Source organism: Leptonychotes weddellii, chromosome 7 (assembly GCF_054177405.1).
Source record: "Leptonychotes weddellii isolate Sample4059 chromosome 7, ASM5417740v2, whole genome shotgun sequence".
Classification (NCBI taxonomy): domain Eukaryota; kingdom Metazoa; phylum Chordata; class Mammalia; order Carnivora; family Phocidae; genus Leptonychotes; species Leptonychotes weddellii.
Genome location: NC_138375.1, coordinates 10,607,207 through 10,622,992, shown reverse-complemented (window position 1 = coordinate 10,622,992; position 15,786 = coordinate 10,607,207). Strand labels below are relative to the sequence as shown.

Genomic DNA, 15,786 nt, shown 5'->3' with positions numbered 1-15,786 from the left:
GCTGCTCATCCTGGACACTCCCCTTAGGCAGACGAGGAGCGCTCAGAGTCTGTGCTTCAGAACGAACCTCAGCTGTTCCAAAGCAGACGCCCGTGCTGGTCTCCGGGCCGCCCGGGAGCACACACACACATAACCGTCACCACCCGGCTCCCTCCCAGGATGTCCTCAGACAGGCACAGTCGCGTGTGCTGTATGTTCCGGCTTGAGGCTGCAAAAGTTGCCTCTCACTTTTTCTTAGGTGGTAGGTAACTGGAAAGGGAAATTGCCAGTGTTTTAGATGAGTCAGAGTGCCTTACAGAAATGCCCTGGAAGGCTGGGAAGACCACTAGAGGCCTGAATGGGGATGTGAACATGTTCTCTAGGACTCTGAAGTGCTCTGGTTAAAAGGAACTGTCTTCCTGCCCCATTTCTACCCATTTGGGCCATCTTATCGTCCTGGTGGGTCAGCAGTGGCCACCTTCCTCCTTGACTACTTCCACGGAGCGGTCTGCAGTCACAGCCAAGCAGCTGTGCCTAACCCATGAGCCTTCTTCCTCCTTTCATGGGCACCTTCTGGAAAGTTCTGCTGAGAGCAGGAATGGAGTGGATGTGGACCAACCCAGATGGTGACTGTGCCAGCTTCCAAATGTGGACGCACAATCTCTCTGCACTTGCCCACCTGGCAGCAATAGAAGTGCAACCCTGCCTTAGTCTCCGAGGCCAGGTGGCCCGTGTGCGTGCCCAACCCCTCATTCTGTAAGGGGGTGATGGTTGTGCCAGCCGGGAAGGCAGCTTCGAGCACTAAGTGAGATGGATTTTAAATGCCTGATCCTTAGCCTGGTGCATAGGGAGTGTTCAGAAAATACTAAGAGCAATTATTGTGGCAAAATCACGAGACAAGCTTGGGATGCTCTGGCCAAAAGCAGCTGTGCTGCATAAGTTGCTTTTTGTTTGCATTTCCTACCAAACTTGGCTTTGTGATCTCAAAACTCTCTATTGGGTATTACTATATAAGTCAGAATAAAGTACACGCTAGAAGAATAAAATGGCATAAATGAATATGCACAGGCCGTACGTAGCCTGACGTGGACAGTATGGGGGGATCCACAAGAGGCAGGAATCCGCAACAGACTCTCAGCTGAGACAGAACCGGAGCTTGGCACTCTGCTGTGTTTAATTTAAATACCCGCTGTGGGTCAAGAGTCCTAGCCCCGCACCCCGGAATTCTCGGCACACTGGCTTGTTAACGGCAACGAGCCTGTCCGCTCCAGCATATCCCGACACAAGCTCAGTAGCCCAGGGCTGACAGGCATGGGGCAGGGTTGTCTGACGGTTGCAACTATACCACCTGGGACCTGCCCCGGGCAGCCGAGAGCCCAGCAGAGGCTAAGTGTCATCGGAGTCCGGGGGATCCGTGAGCATCTAGACAACATCGTTGGTGGAAACCTCTGAGAACAAGCTACCAGGAGCAGGGGGCGTGACGCCCTTTCCCACATCCCACCTGTTGGATAGGATTGAGCAAGATGTAGCCAGGAGGTGACAGTGGTGTCAGCTTCCTCCTCCTCCCCTGGAACAAAAGGGTCACTTGGTAAATGACAGCTTGGGACAAATACTGCCATTTGTGTTTCTTCTACTCAGCAGCTGACACCACTCAGCTTGTGGGCCTAGGTAGGTGGCCTTAAGAAACGATCTCTGTTTTACTCTTGCAATCTTGCGTCGTTGAGTCACTGAATATGTATTGAGTGTCTGCTACATGTCCGTCACTGTGGTGGACCTTAGAGACACACAGTGAACAGAGACTGGGTCCTGCTAGGACTCCAGAGGAGAGTAGGTTTTCTCACGCCAAGGGCTGTTCCCAGAGGTTGACTTGTGGTGCCAGCGGTGTCCACAGCCACTCTGCAGTGCTATATAGTCTGTGTGTTCCCGTGCATCTTCAGGACAGCTGAGTCCTGCAAGTTCAGGGCCACTCACTGAGGGCCACATAAAGGAGGCAGACTAACTATCCATGAGAGCAGAACAGCAGTTGGTTTTCTTTTCAGGTATTCCTCATTCTTTTAGAAGGAAAAAGAGGTGAAAATGATCAGGCATGTCAGCAGCTTGTCATGATATGTGTTCTCCGTGAACATTTTCTTTGGCAGATTTGGGGCCACTCCATGATCTAATGTGTCAGTGAGCTGAAGAGCTACTTACTCTCTGTGTCCGTTTAATTTAATAATACTTTTTTAAATGAGCATGATGGTCACAGTGACATAGATACAAGGCAGCATGGCATCAACAGGAGGACTGAGCTGTTCTCTGAGGGTGCAAGGAAGATGGGGTTGAAACGGTAACCAAGCTCCCGAAAGCAAAGTGTCATCATTGCGGTGACTGAATTTAGATTGTTGCTTGCATTGCTTTCTAGAGAAATCCTGATTTTTAATTATCCAAAAAAAAAAGGCACAAAGTTAGCTAAAGAGAGAGTGGCAGAGGAGGGCAGGTGCCTCCGGGCCTGTCTGGTGAGCCCTGCTCTGGGTCATCACGCTGCGGCCACACGCCGATGAGCGAGTTCATGACATCAGATCTCGTTTCAGTTCCCCTCTGCCTTTTTTCCATCTCTCCCGCTCCAGAGTGAAAGTAGCAGCAGTAGCAACATCTCCACCATGTTGGTGACACACGATTACACGGCAGTGAAGGAGGATGAGATAAACGTCTATCAAGGAGAGGTCGTTCAAATTCTGGCCAGCAATCAACAGAACATGTTTCTGGTGTTCCGAGCCGCCACTGACCAGTGCCCCGCAGCCGAGGGCTGGATTCCAGGCTTCGTCCTGGGGCATACCAGTGCAGTCATCATGGAGAACCCCGATGGGACTCTCAAGTGAGTGCCCACCCGGCAGGCCAGCCAAGGGGCCAGGGGCCTAGAGGCCCTGGGAGGAGGAGGAGGCCCAGCGAGAGAGAGCTGCGCCATTGCCTGTCAGTGCGAGTCATCTCTGAGCCCAGTGTGGAGCCCCAAAGTGGGGATGGGGTGGCCCTTCGTCTCGCAGACTCGTTCTGGCAGGTTCTTTGAATAACCTGCATGTGCAAACACAGAGCTTTTTTAAGCCACTAGGTTATTTACAATGATATCATCATCTCCGAGGTCTCGGGTCAGGGCTGAGGACTCCCCAGGGACCTCTGACTCCTTAGCTGGCTCTGCTGAGGGTGCGTCTGGGCAGGTGCTCATTCTGTGAGCTGCAGGCGAACATCTGTGTGATGCCATTGCCATTATGCCTCGCGTATGCTGGAAGGTTAATTCAGTTAGGAAATGACCAGTTTTGCTGTATTAAACAGTTTTTTAAGAAAACTGAATTTGGGTGCTGGTTTAAAACTCTGCCCTTCCCTGAATCTGTTTGGCTGTGGTAGAGATCAGCCCAGTGGTTTCTGGGAGTGGGAGCACCGCAGGCCCTGGTGATTTCTGAAGCCTCCCAAGGCCTCAGCCCACACCAGCGGACCCAAAGGCAGTGACAGTGGTCGTGCTTCTCTCCAAGCATGGAGGACCCTCAGCTGGGTTCGCAGTGCAGGCTGGCCCATCCCAGCAGCACCCTGCACCTCTGGGCTTGGAGCTCACAGCTGCCGGGAGAGTTGGGCTTGAGTTCAGGCTACAGAGAGCCTCTCCTCCATGATAACCCCCTTGTCCTGTTTCTCCTTGATATGCAGAAATGTTTTATTCTAGTACAGTGTTCAAGATTCCCATTTTGTACTTCATTTTATCAAAGAGTGTTCTTAGGCCTTGTATTAGGGTTCTCCAAAGAAATAGAACCAATAGGAGTGTGTGTGTGTGTGTGTGTGTTCGTTCGTTCCAGGGAGGAAGCAGGTAATAAAAGGAATTGGCTCATACAGTTATGGAGACTAGGAAGTCCAAATGTGCAGTGTGGGCCGGCAGGCTGGGGACCCATTCTACTAGAGAATTCCCTCTTGCTCAGGGAAGCCCGTCTTTTTACTAAGGCCTTCAGTTGATTGGAGGGGGCCTCCCACGTTGTGGAGGGCAGTGTGTTTTACTCTACTAATTAAAATGTTAATCTTATCCAGAAACACCCAGAACAACGTGTGATCACATTTCTGGGCACCCAGCGGCCCAGTTAAGTTGATACATAAAATTGACCATTACCAGCACTTTTGTATTTTAATCCTCAAAAGTGAAGAGCTTCTTGGTTTCCCCTCTGGTTGTTGAGCCTCACAGGTGCGTTTCCCTCAGCAGAGCTCAGGGAGCCTCCGTCACCCCAAATCCCCTAAGTGGGCTACTCAGCCTTTCTCTAAGGCTTTCAGGAATCACTTGCTGAACACTAGAAAGCTGTAACACTACCAACGTGTCATTTTCCCCCTAGGAAGTCAACATCTTGGCACACAGCACTCCGTTTAAGGAAAAAATCTGAGAAAAAAGATAAAGACGGCAAGCGGGAAGGCAAGTTAGAGAACGGTTATCGGAAGTCGCGGGAGGGGCTCAGCAACAAGGTATCTGTGAAGGTGCGTATGCGCGTCTCCAGGAGCCTGCGGCATTCATTCCCGGGGCAGCGGTGGGGCCGGGGGCGGCCCAGGAGGGGTTGCGGGCCTGGCTCCTGGCCTCACTTGCCGCCATCTGCCTCCCGCATCCCCTCCCGCTGCCTTGGGCGCAGCTCCTGCGGGGCTTCGTAGAGCGCTCGCGGGGACCGTGCTCCCGGCACAGGTGCGCATGCGCCCCGCAGGGCGCCGGGGCGCGCCCTGACCAGGCGCTCGGGTAGCTTCCAAAGGACGCTGCTGGCTGCGCTGGGGAAGCAGAGGCCAGGTTCTCCAAGTACACGGTGTCAGGTAGCTGTGTTACGGGCTTCTCCAGGGCCCGCCGCACACCGCTGGGAAGGGACTAGAGAGGCCCGAGACACAGGTTCACCAGCTTTGGCACGTTCCCTCGGGGGTTGCTTCGGTCAGCTTTACTCCCGTGATCAGATTGCCCTAAACCTAGCTGGGCAGTGGTTGCCTGCAGAGAAAGGAAATCTCCCCTAAAGGGAGGGCATGGGCTCTGGTCAGGGCACTGGCTGCTCTTCAGAAGGAAGGGGCCCAGGGACCAGCCGAACCCGGCCCGTTGGATGAGAAAAATGGGCATTTCTGAGCTCAAGAGGCTCTTTTGTGTTGGTGGGTAGGAAGACAAAAATTCACTGAAATCTGTGACATGAGGCTTTTTGAGTACATGTAAAGGCAATGAAAATGTGCTCTGTTTTGAGACCCAAGTTGTATTCTTGTTCATCTTTCAGTGATACTTGTAGCCTGGGAATAAAAGTAGCATACCACAAAACAGTTCATGTTTCTGGTTAACATCTATGTGCTTTTTCCGTTTCAGCTTCTCAATCCCAACTACATATATGACGGTGAGTTGTTATCTTGTTCCTCTGGTTTTGCAGAGTGTAGGGTCCATGGGGCACATTGTAGAACGCTGGGGCGTAACCTGGAGAGTGGGTTTTCTGGAGCGCTGGGGCATGGGCGGCAATTCGGGTCTCATTCTTGTTAGGATTGGTGGGTGTGGGAAAGGAGCCAAGGGTGACAGGTATCCCTGACTCCTTTCTCCTGCAGTTCCCCCAGAATTCGTCATTCCCTTGAGTGAGGTCACGTGTGAGACAGGGGAGACCGTTGTTCTTAGATGTCGAGTTTGTGGCCGCCCCAAGGCCTCGATCACCTGGAAGGGCCCTGAACACAACACCTTGAACAACGACGGTCACTACAGCATCTCCTACAGGTGAGGCTGGGTTTTGCTGGCAGTGAGCGTGACCTCCGTCAACTGTGACCAACACAATCAACCCCCTCGGTTACCCTCGGCACCCTGACGTCACCCACAAGGGAGCATTTCATACCGAGGTGTGCAATAAAAATTAAAATTCCACTTGAAGTTCCTTGTCAGTACTTCCTCTGTCATTTTCTGTGACCCCAAAGGAGAGAGGGTAGGGGCGGTCGCTGGGGGAGCTGCGCCTTTGTGACCCACAATGAGTTGTCATCTGTGCGGCAGCGACTTGGGAGAGGCCACTCTGAGGATTGTCGGCGTGACCACAGAAGATGATGGCATCTACACGTGCATCGCTGTGAACGACATGGGTTCAGCCTCGTCTTCAGCCAGTCTGAGGGTGCTGGGTAAGTGGCACCCCTGAGCAGGGGGCGCGCATCTTCTGGGACTCGCAGGTCCAGAGAGACCCTGCCCCTGCACATACACACTCAGGAAGGTCTAAAATATGTGGCAATAAGTCAGTGTGGGGCCTTCCCAACAAGAGCTGCAAGCGGCAGACCACAGTGTCTAGGGTGTCCCGGGGCGGGTGACCTCCTGCCCCGCTCATGTCTTCGGGGAGGTGCACAGTGCAGGCCCCTGACCCAGCCCCTGGGCAGCCGAGCATCCAGTGCCGGCCTCTGGGTTGGAACACGGTACGTCCCATGCTCGTAGTGCTCAAAACACATTCTTGTATCTGACTTCTCTTATTCAATTGCTCAGTTGACACTTTGGCTCTGAGAGAATCTCCTCTAAGTTGGTCTCGCGTAGGCTGTGGGAGGAGAGGAAGGAGCGTGGCTGAGGCCTATGCAGGCTCTGTGCTTCACTGAGACAGTGTCCCTCCTGGGAACGCAGGGCAACCACAGTGGGACCTGCGTTGCTCCCGTCTGAAGCCCTTGCTCTCTCCGTGGCCCAGCACGGCCTTGTTCTCTCTCCTCAGCCAGACCCTGAGCTCCCAGAGGCAGAACCCACATCCTAGGCCCTTTTAAATCTCCTCTGGTTGCACTGACCATTGCTCAGTAGGCAGCACATACCAGTTGGTTTGCAGCTCGGGCTTCACAGAAGGCCAGCTGTGCAGTACAAGGCTGCTGACGTTTCCCATGCATTCTTCAGCTGCACCAGGTCTAGGAAACTGCTTCCAAGAACAAGAATAAGAATCTGAACTAAAAGGTGCATTGAGTCCAGGAGCGCCCTGTGTGTAGACAATGAATAGAATTGTCTTAGCATTTTTATCCCATGTATCTTCATCCCAGATATTTTAACCTCATTATACCAGAGAAAGGAAATGATCTGATTCTTGGATCATGACACAAGGAAGAAAGAGAATCCTGAATTTGAAAGTGAAGAATCGCCAGTGGTCTCATTTGTAAAAGACATCATAGAAACTATACAGGGTGATTTTTGCTTTGTAATAAATCAGTTACAGAAGCTAAAGGAGCTTAGGGAGATAGAAGACTCCACCTTGGAGATGCGAGTGGGGAAATAATGGGAAAGGAAGTGTGTGTTTATTTCTGTCACGTAAATCCATCTCTTTTCATCCTGAGTCCCAACCTGCAGTGTGTATTTTACGCTTCCAGCACATCTTCAGTCCGGTGAGCCACAGTTCAGATGCTCAGTAGCCGCGTGTGGCTGCCATATTGGACAGCGCAGGCCTATAGACTTCTTCCCCAAGAAGCGCACATAAACCAAGCTCAGGGGAGATGCTGCTCTTCTTGCAGGTCCAGGGAGTGATGGGATCATGGTGACCTGGAAAGACAACTTTGACTCCTTCTACAGCGAAGTGGCTGAGCTTGGCAGGTATGATATAAAACCCAGAGCCCCTTCCAAGAGAGCAAGTGTATGACATAACTGTCTGTAAGAGTAGATAAGATTAGTGGTGAATTTTGCCACCAGTTGGAAGTTATATGAATTATATTTGAAATGTAATGTGTAATTGCCTTTTGATATTAAACATTGAGGGAGTATGGGTGCCTGGGTGGCTCAGTTGGTTAAGCGACTGCCTTCGGCTCAGGTCATGATCCTGGAGTCCCGGGATCGAGTCCCACATCGGGCTCCCTGCTCAGCAGGGAGTCTGCTTCTCCCTCTGACCTTACCCCCTCTCGTGTTCTCATTCTCTCTCTCTCTCTCGCTCTCAAATAAATAAAATTAAAAAAAAAAAAAAAAACAAAACAAACATTGAGGGAGTAAAGAGGATGTTTTCAGCTTGGGTTCCAAGAGAGAATTGAGGCGTAATGCCATAAGCCATCCATTGATGTAATGACTTAACTCCTCTTCTGTGCCTATGGGACCACACTAGCTGTGTCCTGTCCTTGGGAGAAGTCAGAGGACTGTCGCTCAGACCCTTTTTTGTGGACCTTAATTTTCTCCTGTGGAGTCCCAGTTGAGAAAGGCTGAATGTGTTCTTCAGATTGGAGATGTAGGTTGGAGTGGCAGGGTCCTCCTGCCCAAACAGAGAGAGGGGCCGGTTCTCTCCAGAAGGGGCAGCCAGGCCCAGGGCATCCCATGGCTGAGGGGCTCAGAGACTGGCCAGCTTCCCCGGGTCATTGCGAGCCACGGCCCCTCCACGAGTGGCCAGGGAGAGCAGAGCCTGCGGACAGGCCTCCAGTCCATTTAGGTTAACAGAGTCTTTTCTCCGTGACGTACTCAGAGTCCTCTGAAAATGATCTTCTCAACCTGTTTTCCAGGGGCAGATTCTCTGTCGTTAAGAAATGTGATCAGAAAGGAACCAAACGAGCAGTGGCCACTAAGTTTGTGAACAAGAAGCTGATGAAACGTGACCAGGTCACCCATGAGCTTGGAATCCTGCAGAACCTCCAGCACCCGCTGCTTGTTGGCCTCCTTGATACCTTCGAGACCCCCACCAGCTACGTCCTGGTGTTAGAAATGTGCGTACTGCTCTCCCCAGTTCGTAAGCCTCAGCCTCAACTTAAAGTGATTTTACTGTTGTTTGTTCTCTAAGAAGGACAGAAATCAGGATTTCAGGATCCATACAACTTGTAATGCGTGTGTGTGGGTGTGTGTGTGCGCCTGCTGTCAGAGACCACAGTTCTAGAGCTTTCCAGTAATGGTAGAAAGAAGTACAGTCTTTAGCACATGCTGTCCAAATGAGGGAGCAACGAGCTTAGCATCAAAACACCTCAGCACCACCCGGGTTCCCTCTGGGTCTCAGCCAACCTGGAGGTGCCACCTGCTTGCCAGGATCCCCAAGGGGCCAGGCCTCTGAAGACTCCTGCCCCTGCTAGTGACCGCACGGCTGCTGGGGGCCCGGGGAGCCTCGTGAGTGCTGAGTGGGCCCCCTAAGATCTTGCTCCTGGCCGCTGCTTTGGGCCTGCAGTCCTGCCTGCTAGAGCTCCGGCCCACCACAGGGTGGTCAGAATGGGAGAGTGAGATGCACCTCCCCTAGAGGACGTCCTTGGGAAAGCAGGTGGGCCTCCACGGCCAGAGGAGCCCCCAGTTCCATGGTGTTCAGTGAGCTCTGTGCACCACCCCAGTAAATGGCATAGTCATCTAAGGAGAGAGTGTGAAAGCTGACCGAAGAGCAGTGGTCCTCAGTTGGGGGCAGTTTTCCCCCCAGGGGACATTACGGCCATGTCTGGAGACTTTTTTGGCCGTCACAGCTTGGGTTGGGGATGCCACTGGCATCTAGAGGGTAGAGGCCAGGGATGCTGCTCATCATCCCGCAGAGCCCAGACGGCCCCGCGGCAGACACTCCGCTGTCCCCCAGTGTTAGCAGTACCAGGGTTGGGAAGCCCACCCTCTCTGAAATATCTTGGCCTTTAGCTGTTTTTAAATTCTATCCTATTCTGGCTGGAGATGCTGGGTGTCCAAGAGCTTCTGCTCATCTGGGGATTTTTTAGCGAGAACTGTCTTAAAGTCCTCATCAAAAATCAACAAGACTTCCATTTCTGGCTTAAAATTTAAGTGTGTTCGGCTGTCGTTTCTTTTTAGTAGAAAACTGAATGGTTTGATCTCACCGTACTGTTACTAGGATTTATTTTCCTAACAGATTACTACCAAGGTCTCCTCGATTACCCCTTGTTACCGGGCAAGTGGCTGGTTTTCCATTAAGTGTCTGTTGTGCAGACAGAGCGGGGAGCGAGCGAGGTGCTCCGAGAGCCTGGGCCAGACCACCTCCCTGCAGGTCTGGCCTTCCCTGGCGAGCTGTATGACCTTGGGAAGGTTGGCGTGAGGATTTAGTGAATTGGCAGTAAGCCTTTAGTCCCTGGCCCATGGGCAGCGCTGCATCCATGGTTTTTAAATATCAAAGTAATTCACCGTAGTAGGAAGCCTTTTGAGTGCAGCATGAAACCAGAGGTGCGGGTCGGCAGGTAGTTCCTTCAGCATCCCTGCTCCCACTTCAGGGAAATGGGAACTCGGGGGGCATTTTGATGGAAGGCACAGTTTCAGATTACAGATCCCGAAACTGGGGACAGCGAGCTGGGGGAAGGGCAGCCCTCCATCCCAGGTCACGAGTGAGAGCATGGGCAGCCCATGTTATGAGGTGGCTGGGCAGAGGTCACTAAGTGTCACGGCTCACCTCTGAGTGCTGTTTTCAAAGGCACCCAGGAAAAGCGCAGCAGGAACGGGGGCGGGGGGTGCAGGGGGCAGCCTGTCGTGCTGGCTGTTTTCTCAGCACACCTCGAGGTATGCCTCTTTACTTACATTAGCTCGTGTGGCCTTCCCGTTGCCCATCCTACAGATGACAAAACGAAGGCTTGGGGAGGTGTATTGCTTCGTTGCAGCCTACAGCAGATGCCTGCAGAGCACCTGCCGAGTGCCCACCGTGGCCGGATGGCTTGCATCCCCTCAGCATCCGAGAGGCCGGGCTCACGTGCGAGCCTGCTGGGCGGGAGTTCGTGCTCCCCTCCCCTTCCCCGCTCCCTCTGAGGGCTGGGCGCCCTTGTTCCCCACTCGCATCCATAACGAGGTTGAAAAGAAACCACCCTCTTGATAGAGTCGTGCCTGGAGGTGGAGCTGTGCTCCTGAAACACCAGACTGGTAGGACATTAACAGTGGGCACAGACAAGCTCTTTGTTTCCTCTAAAGTGACCCAGCACCATGACAAGTGTTGCCCACGTTCTTGCCTCCACAGGGCTGACCAGGGGCGTCTCCTGGACTGTGTGGTGCGATGGGGAAACCTCACCGAAGGGAAGATCAGGGCGTATCTGGGGGAGGTTCTGGAAGCCGTCCGATACCTTCACAACTGCAGGATAGCACACCTGGACCTAAAGGTGAGTGGGGCCCCTGGGGCCAAAGCCATCATGTCTGACCGAGGCCCAGCCACCTGGCACGTGGGGGCCTCCTCCCAACGTGTCCACTGCAGGAGGCCTGGGGGGACCGGGGACAAGCAGGAGCAGGTGGGTAACGGGAACCCTGATTTCTAATCTCTGTTTTTAAGATTTTGCTCTCAATGATACAAAGTCAGTGAAGTACTAGATAAACATTTGAGATCTTCACACATTTCATGAGGTTCCAGAAAGTTCCTGAGAGCTTTGCAAGGCTGGTGTGGGACTGGGTCAGTGGTAGCTGAGAAAGGAAGGTGAATATTACTGTTAGTGCTGGGCGTGAAGACGAACACCCAGCTTGCTAAGGCAGCGTTCTTCGGCATGGCGCCTTCATGCTCACTTACCAGGAGAGCTGTCTGCGGGGAGGGGGCGGCGTTCCCTCTGTGTTGGTGCTGCCTTCTCCTCCGTGGGCCTGCGTGCTCAGAACTGCATCCCTTCTTGCGTTGGAACGGTTTCTTCCAGTCGACTTCGTTGATTCCTGGTGAGCATCCCAAGTAAGCTTGAGATGGGGATCGATGGAAATGACCGTTGTCTTATCCTGTCTTCTAGCCTGAAAACATTCTGGTGGATCAGAGTTTGGCCAAGCCAACGATTAAACTGGCTGATTTTGGAGATGCTGTCCAACTCAACACGACCTACTACATCCACCAGTTACTGGGGAACCCCGAGTTTGCAGCCCCTGAAATCATCCTTGGGAACCCCATCTCCCTGACCTCGGATACATGGAGTGTCGGAGTGCTCACATATGTGCTTCTCAGCGGCGTGTCCCCCTTCCTCGACGACAGCGTGGAGGAGACCTGCCTGAACATTTGCCGACTAGACTTTAGTTTCCCAGAGGACTGCTTTAAAGGAGTGAGCCAGAAGGCCAAGGAGTTCGTGTGTTCCCTCCTGCAAGAGGACCCTGCCAAGCGTCCCTCGGCTGCACTAGCCCTCCAGGAGCAGTGGCTGCAGGCGGGCCACGGCAGTGGCAAGGGGGCGGGCGTCCTCGACACGTCCAGACTGACTTCCTTCATTGAGCGGCGCAAACACCAGAACGATGTTCGACCTATCCGTAGCGTTCAAAACTTCTTACAGAGCAGGCTTTTGCCTAGAGTTTGACCTATCTTGAAGTTCTTTCTCATTCTCTTTCACCTGCCAATCAGCTGTTAATTTGAATTTTGAAGAGAAACACACACCAACAGAACTGATCAGCTGCCGTATGTTCATCGTGTGACATGGGGCTCCGAGTGAGCTGAGCTCGGCAGTGCCTGGGACTCGGGAGCACGCTGTGCTGGGGTGGAGGACCTTCTTGTACACTCTTCGTGAGCGGACACAGCATTGCTGTACCACAGTCTTTTATTCAGGTTTCTGCAAAAAATAAAAAGAAACTTTTTTAAATGAACATGAATAGAATTTTGCAAATTTAACATTTTCCAAGATTTATTCAAGGAAACGAAATGCCTATGTTCAACCACTGGTCTTCACGAACAAAACAGAGATACTGGACCCCTCTGGGGAGGACTCACCCTCGCGGTGGCCATCCCCGCGGCCTCGTCCAGAGCTCAGGGTCCACCTGGCTCTGAGCTCTTCCAGCTGCCGGGTCTGCGTGCGTCTCGCGGGGACGCCAGACTGGGCTCCTGAAACGTGCATTCAACCTCAGACTTTTGCATAAAAATAGAATGAATCGTTCTGCTCTGATGAAATGTAGGCCTTACTTGTATATAAGACTGGTCCTGCCTTCGGTCTGTCCTTTCCCCTCCTGCTCCCCACCCGCTGCCCAGGGCTTCCTCTGGGGGAGGTCAGAGGGCTCTGCCCATCCACCGAGGACATCAAGTTGGGTCCCACCCCGAGCCCTAGGGGTGGCCTCCCTGTGCTCCCCACCCACCCCCCAGCCGTCAATCAGATTGTTGAGCAGTATACAGTCAGATGAAAATACTGTAAATGCACTCATTGGGGTTTTTTTGGTTTTATTTCATATCATGTGCAATGTTGTGGCTTTAACATTTTATGCAACTATTTATGAAGACCTCTGTTGTACCTGTAATAAATATATAGAAAAAGCACATACTTCGTACAGTGAGCTTTATGGTTTTGTGCGTGTGTCAGGGGTGGGGTGGGGGGGAGGGGGTTGTAGCCCTGTGCTATCAGTTCAAGGAGATTGAACTCTTCGTGGAATTTGTCAGTTTTGAGGACTGTAAAAAGTGATTTCATACTCTGAATATAAAACTGGATAATAGGGTAATGTTTTAAAATTTATTATGCTATTATTCAGAATGCCAAAGTATTATTTTTTTCCCCAAAATCAGTCTGGACATTTACTACTTTTTAGACTTTTTGACGTTCAACTTTCTGTACAAAAATCGGCTGGATTTTGAGCTTTTGGTAAGAAATAAAAGCCAATGAAGCACTAGCCGCCTTGAGGCTGTCACCCGATGTCTGCGTCACTGTGGCAGAATTCACGCCGGGGTGGGGAGGCCTGGGAGCACGCCGCGGGGTTTCTGGGCATGCTTGAGTTTTTCGGGATGTCTTTTTACCTTCGTTGTGTGAAATACACTAATAGGGAGACCAGCCCGCATCCCCAGCCGGCCAGACACCTGGGTCTTGAGCCATAAACTGGCGTAGTTAAGCTTTGCCGCTTCCAATGTATTTTATTTATTCTTTTGTTGGGTTTTTGTTTGTTTCTTGTAAAATTGTACAGAAACTTTTTAAAAGAAATTGGATTCAAAACTGGATGTGTATTCGTAACCTCACAACGTTCATTTGTGTATTGTTTCTTTTATTATTTCAGTTAAATTTTTACATTATTTTGCATGTATATTTCTTTGTACAGAGACCTTACATGTTTACACAGTATGATGTGATGTAAATATTTTATTTTGCCATCAGTTATTTTAAAAAATTAAACATATTTGCCTGATTTTTGCGTTAGGCCTTTTATTTAAATTGATCACCGTGGAATCGAAAAGAGAGACATCACTGAGGGAGACTGAAAGACTGGCCTCTCCTAGGTCTGGCGGGGAGTTGGAGGGGAGAATGTCCCGGAGTGGGAATCCACTGTACAAGGCCAGAAACGGGAGTTGGTCAGGTGCCTGCAGATTGGTTCCCAGAACCCAGACTCCAAAGACTCGGGTGCATAAACCAGATTTCAGCTGCTTACGGTGGGGCTGCACCTCGTCCTGGTTAGAATCTCTAAGGTACCCCACTTCTTGATGGACACACGAATCAGAGCAAAGGGAAGAGCTGTTGCCTCTGGCCACAGAAAAGCAAGCTTCACATCCAGGTGGATCAAAGACCATGAAGCACTTGGGTTCAAGCATCGGTGTTACGAGCAGACCTGCGATATGCACCTGCAGAGACCTCCCAGGGGTGGCGGGCCCTCAGCACCCGCCCCGGGAGCTGTGGGGTCCTAGGGCACTGGTAGAACAGACTTTATTATTCCTCTGTTTGCCGACATCCTGAAGGTAGGACTGGTGGGCAAGGACAACGTTTGCGCCGAGTCCCTAAGTCAGAGGGCACGAGAAGCTCACTCTCCCAGAGATGGGTCCCGCCTCCGTCTCAGCGACGCCCAGGGTTTGGGAGGCTCCAGAGGGCCAGAAACACAGGGCTGGGCCCCAGAGGGAGTGGCCTGCCCACCACAGCGCAGACCCCAATAGCAAGAGTGGGGCAAGGGGTCTGTCTGCGTGACTTTTCTTGTCATTGGACACTTGCTGAATGAAGTCGTTAAGCCTGTAGGACTAGCAAAACATTCTCCCAAGTGAAAAATGGCCTATCGTGATCACTTACCGAAATTTTTATTCCTCAAAAATCATGATGCTTTGTATTCTGCATGTTACCATTTATAAATTCTTTTTTTTAAGATTTTATTTACTTATTTGACAGAGCGAGAGAGGGAACACAAGCAGGGGGAGAGGGAGAGGGAGAAGCAAGCTTCCCGCTGAGCAGGGAGCCCGATGCGGGGCTCGATCCCAGGACCCTGGGATCACGACCTGAGCCGAAGGCAGACGCTTAACGACTTAGCCACCCAGGCGCCCCACCATTTATAAATTCTTTAAAACTCAGGGATTCCTTTTAGCTCTAAAGGGAAGAAGAATCAGTATTTCAGCAGAACGCACGATGGGACTATCTTAATCCAAGGATATTAGACCATCTTAAATCTTGGGAAGGAGAGATCCTTTCAAATGTACGTTTCTGAGACATGAATTTGTGATCCCTGCCCAAAACAAAATACAAAACATTTCCATTATCCCCCAGATTCCTCATGCCCCTTCCCTGCCAAGGGTGATTGCTGTTCTGATTTCGATCATGCTTAGGTTAGGATCATGCTTTGAATTCATAAAAGTAGAATCATACAGAATGTACTTTTTAAAATCAAGCTAAACTTTATTGTGAGATCACCGTAGATGTACAAGCAGTGGTAGGGGATGTCCCCTTTCCCCTGTTCTCCCCTGTGATAATGTCTTGAAAACATACCATATATCACAACCAGGATATTGACATCGATGCAGTCAGGATGCAGGGCATCCCATTGCTGCCAGAATCCCCCCAGCCCCTTTGTAGCCATGCCCACCCCCTCCTTAACCCTCCCTTAATCCCTGTCAACTACTACTCTGTTCTCCGTTTCTATAATTTTGTCATTTCGAGAACTTTAAATAAATGGAATCATACAGTATGTAACCATTTGAGATGGATTTTTTAGCTGAGCATGATTCTGTGGAAATTCATCCAGGTTGTGGTATATATCAATAGTTTTCCTTTTTATTACTGAGTAGTATTCCAAAGGCACGGATGTACCATAGCTTAGCTGTT

At 51.3% G+C, this 15,786-nt stretch overlaps 1 protein-coding gene across 1 annotated transcript in view; it reads left to right on the top strand.

Annotated features, from left to right (window-relative positions):
• The window catches only part of LOC102727806 (triple functional domain protein), a 20,898-nt gene extending 7,001 nt beyond the window's left edge, over nt 1-13,897 (top strand). Inside the window, exons 4-12 of the mRNA XM_081825898.1 lie at nt 2,586-2,833; nt 4,320-4,458; nt 5,306-5,333; nt 5,536-5,698; nt 5,966-6,087; nt 7,435-7,513; nt 8,401-8,601; nt 10,809-10,947; nt 11,551-13,897. Of these exons, the coding sequence (XP_081682024.1) occupies nt 2,586-2,833; nt 4,320-4,458; nt 5,306-5,333; nt 5,536-5,698; nt 5,966-6,087; nt 7,435-7,513; nt 8,401-8,601; nt 10,809-10,947; nt 11,551-12,099 (1,668 nt within the window). The 3' untranslated portion in view covers nt 12,100-13,897. The remainder of the gene's footprint in view (nt 1-2,585; nt 2,834-4,319; nt 4,459-5,305; nt 5,334-5,535; nt 5,699-5,965; nt 6,088-7,434; nt 7,514-8,400; nt 8,602-10,808; nt 10,948-11,550) is intronic.
• Nucleotides 13,898-15,786: the final 1,889 nt, after the last annotated feature.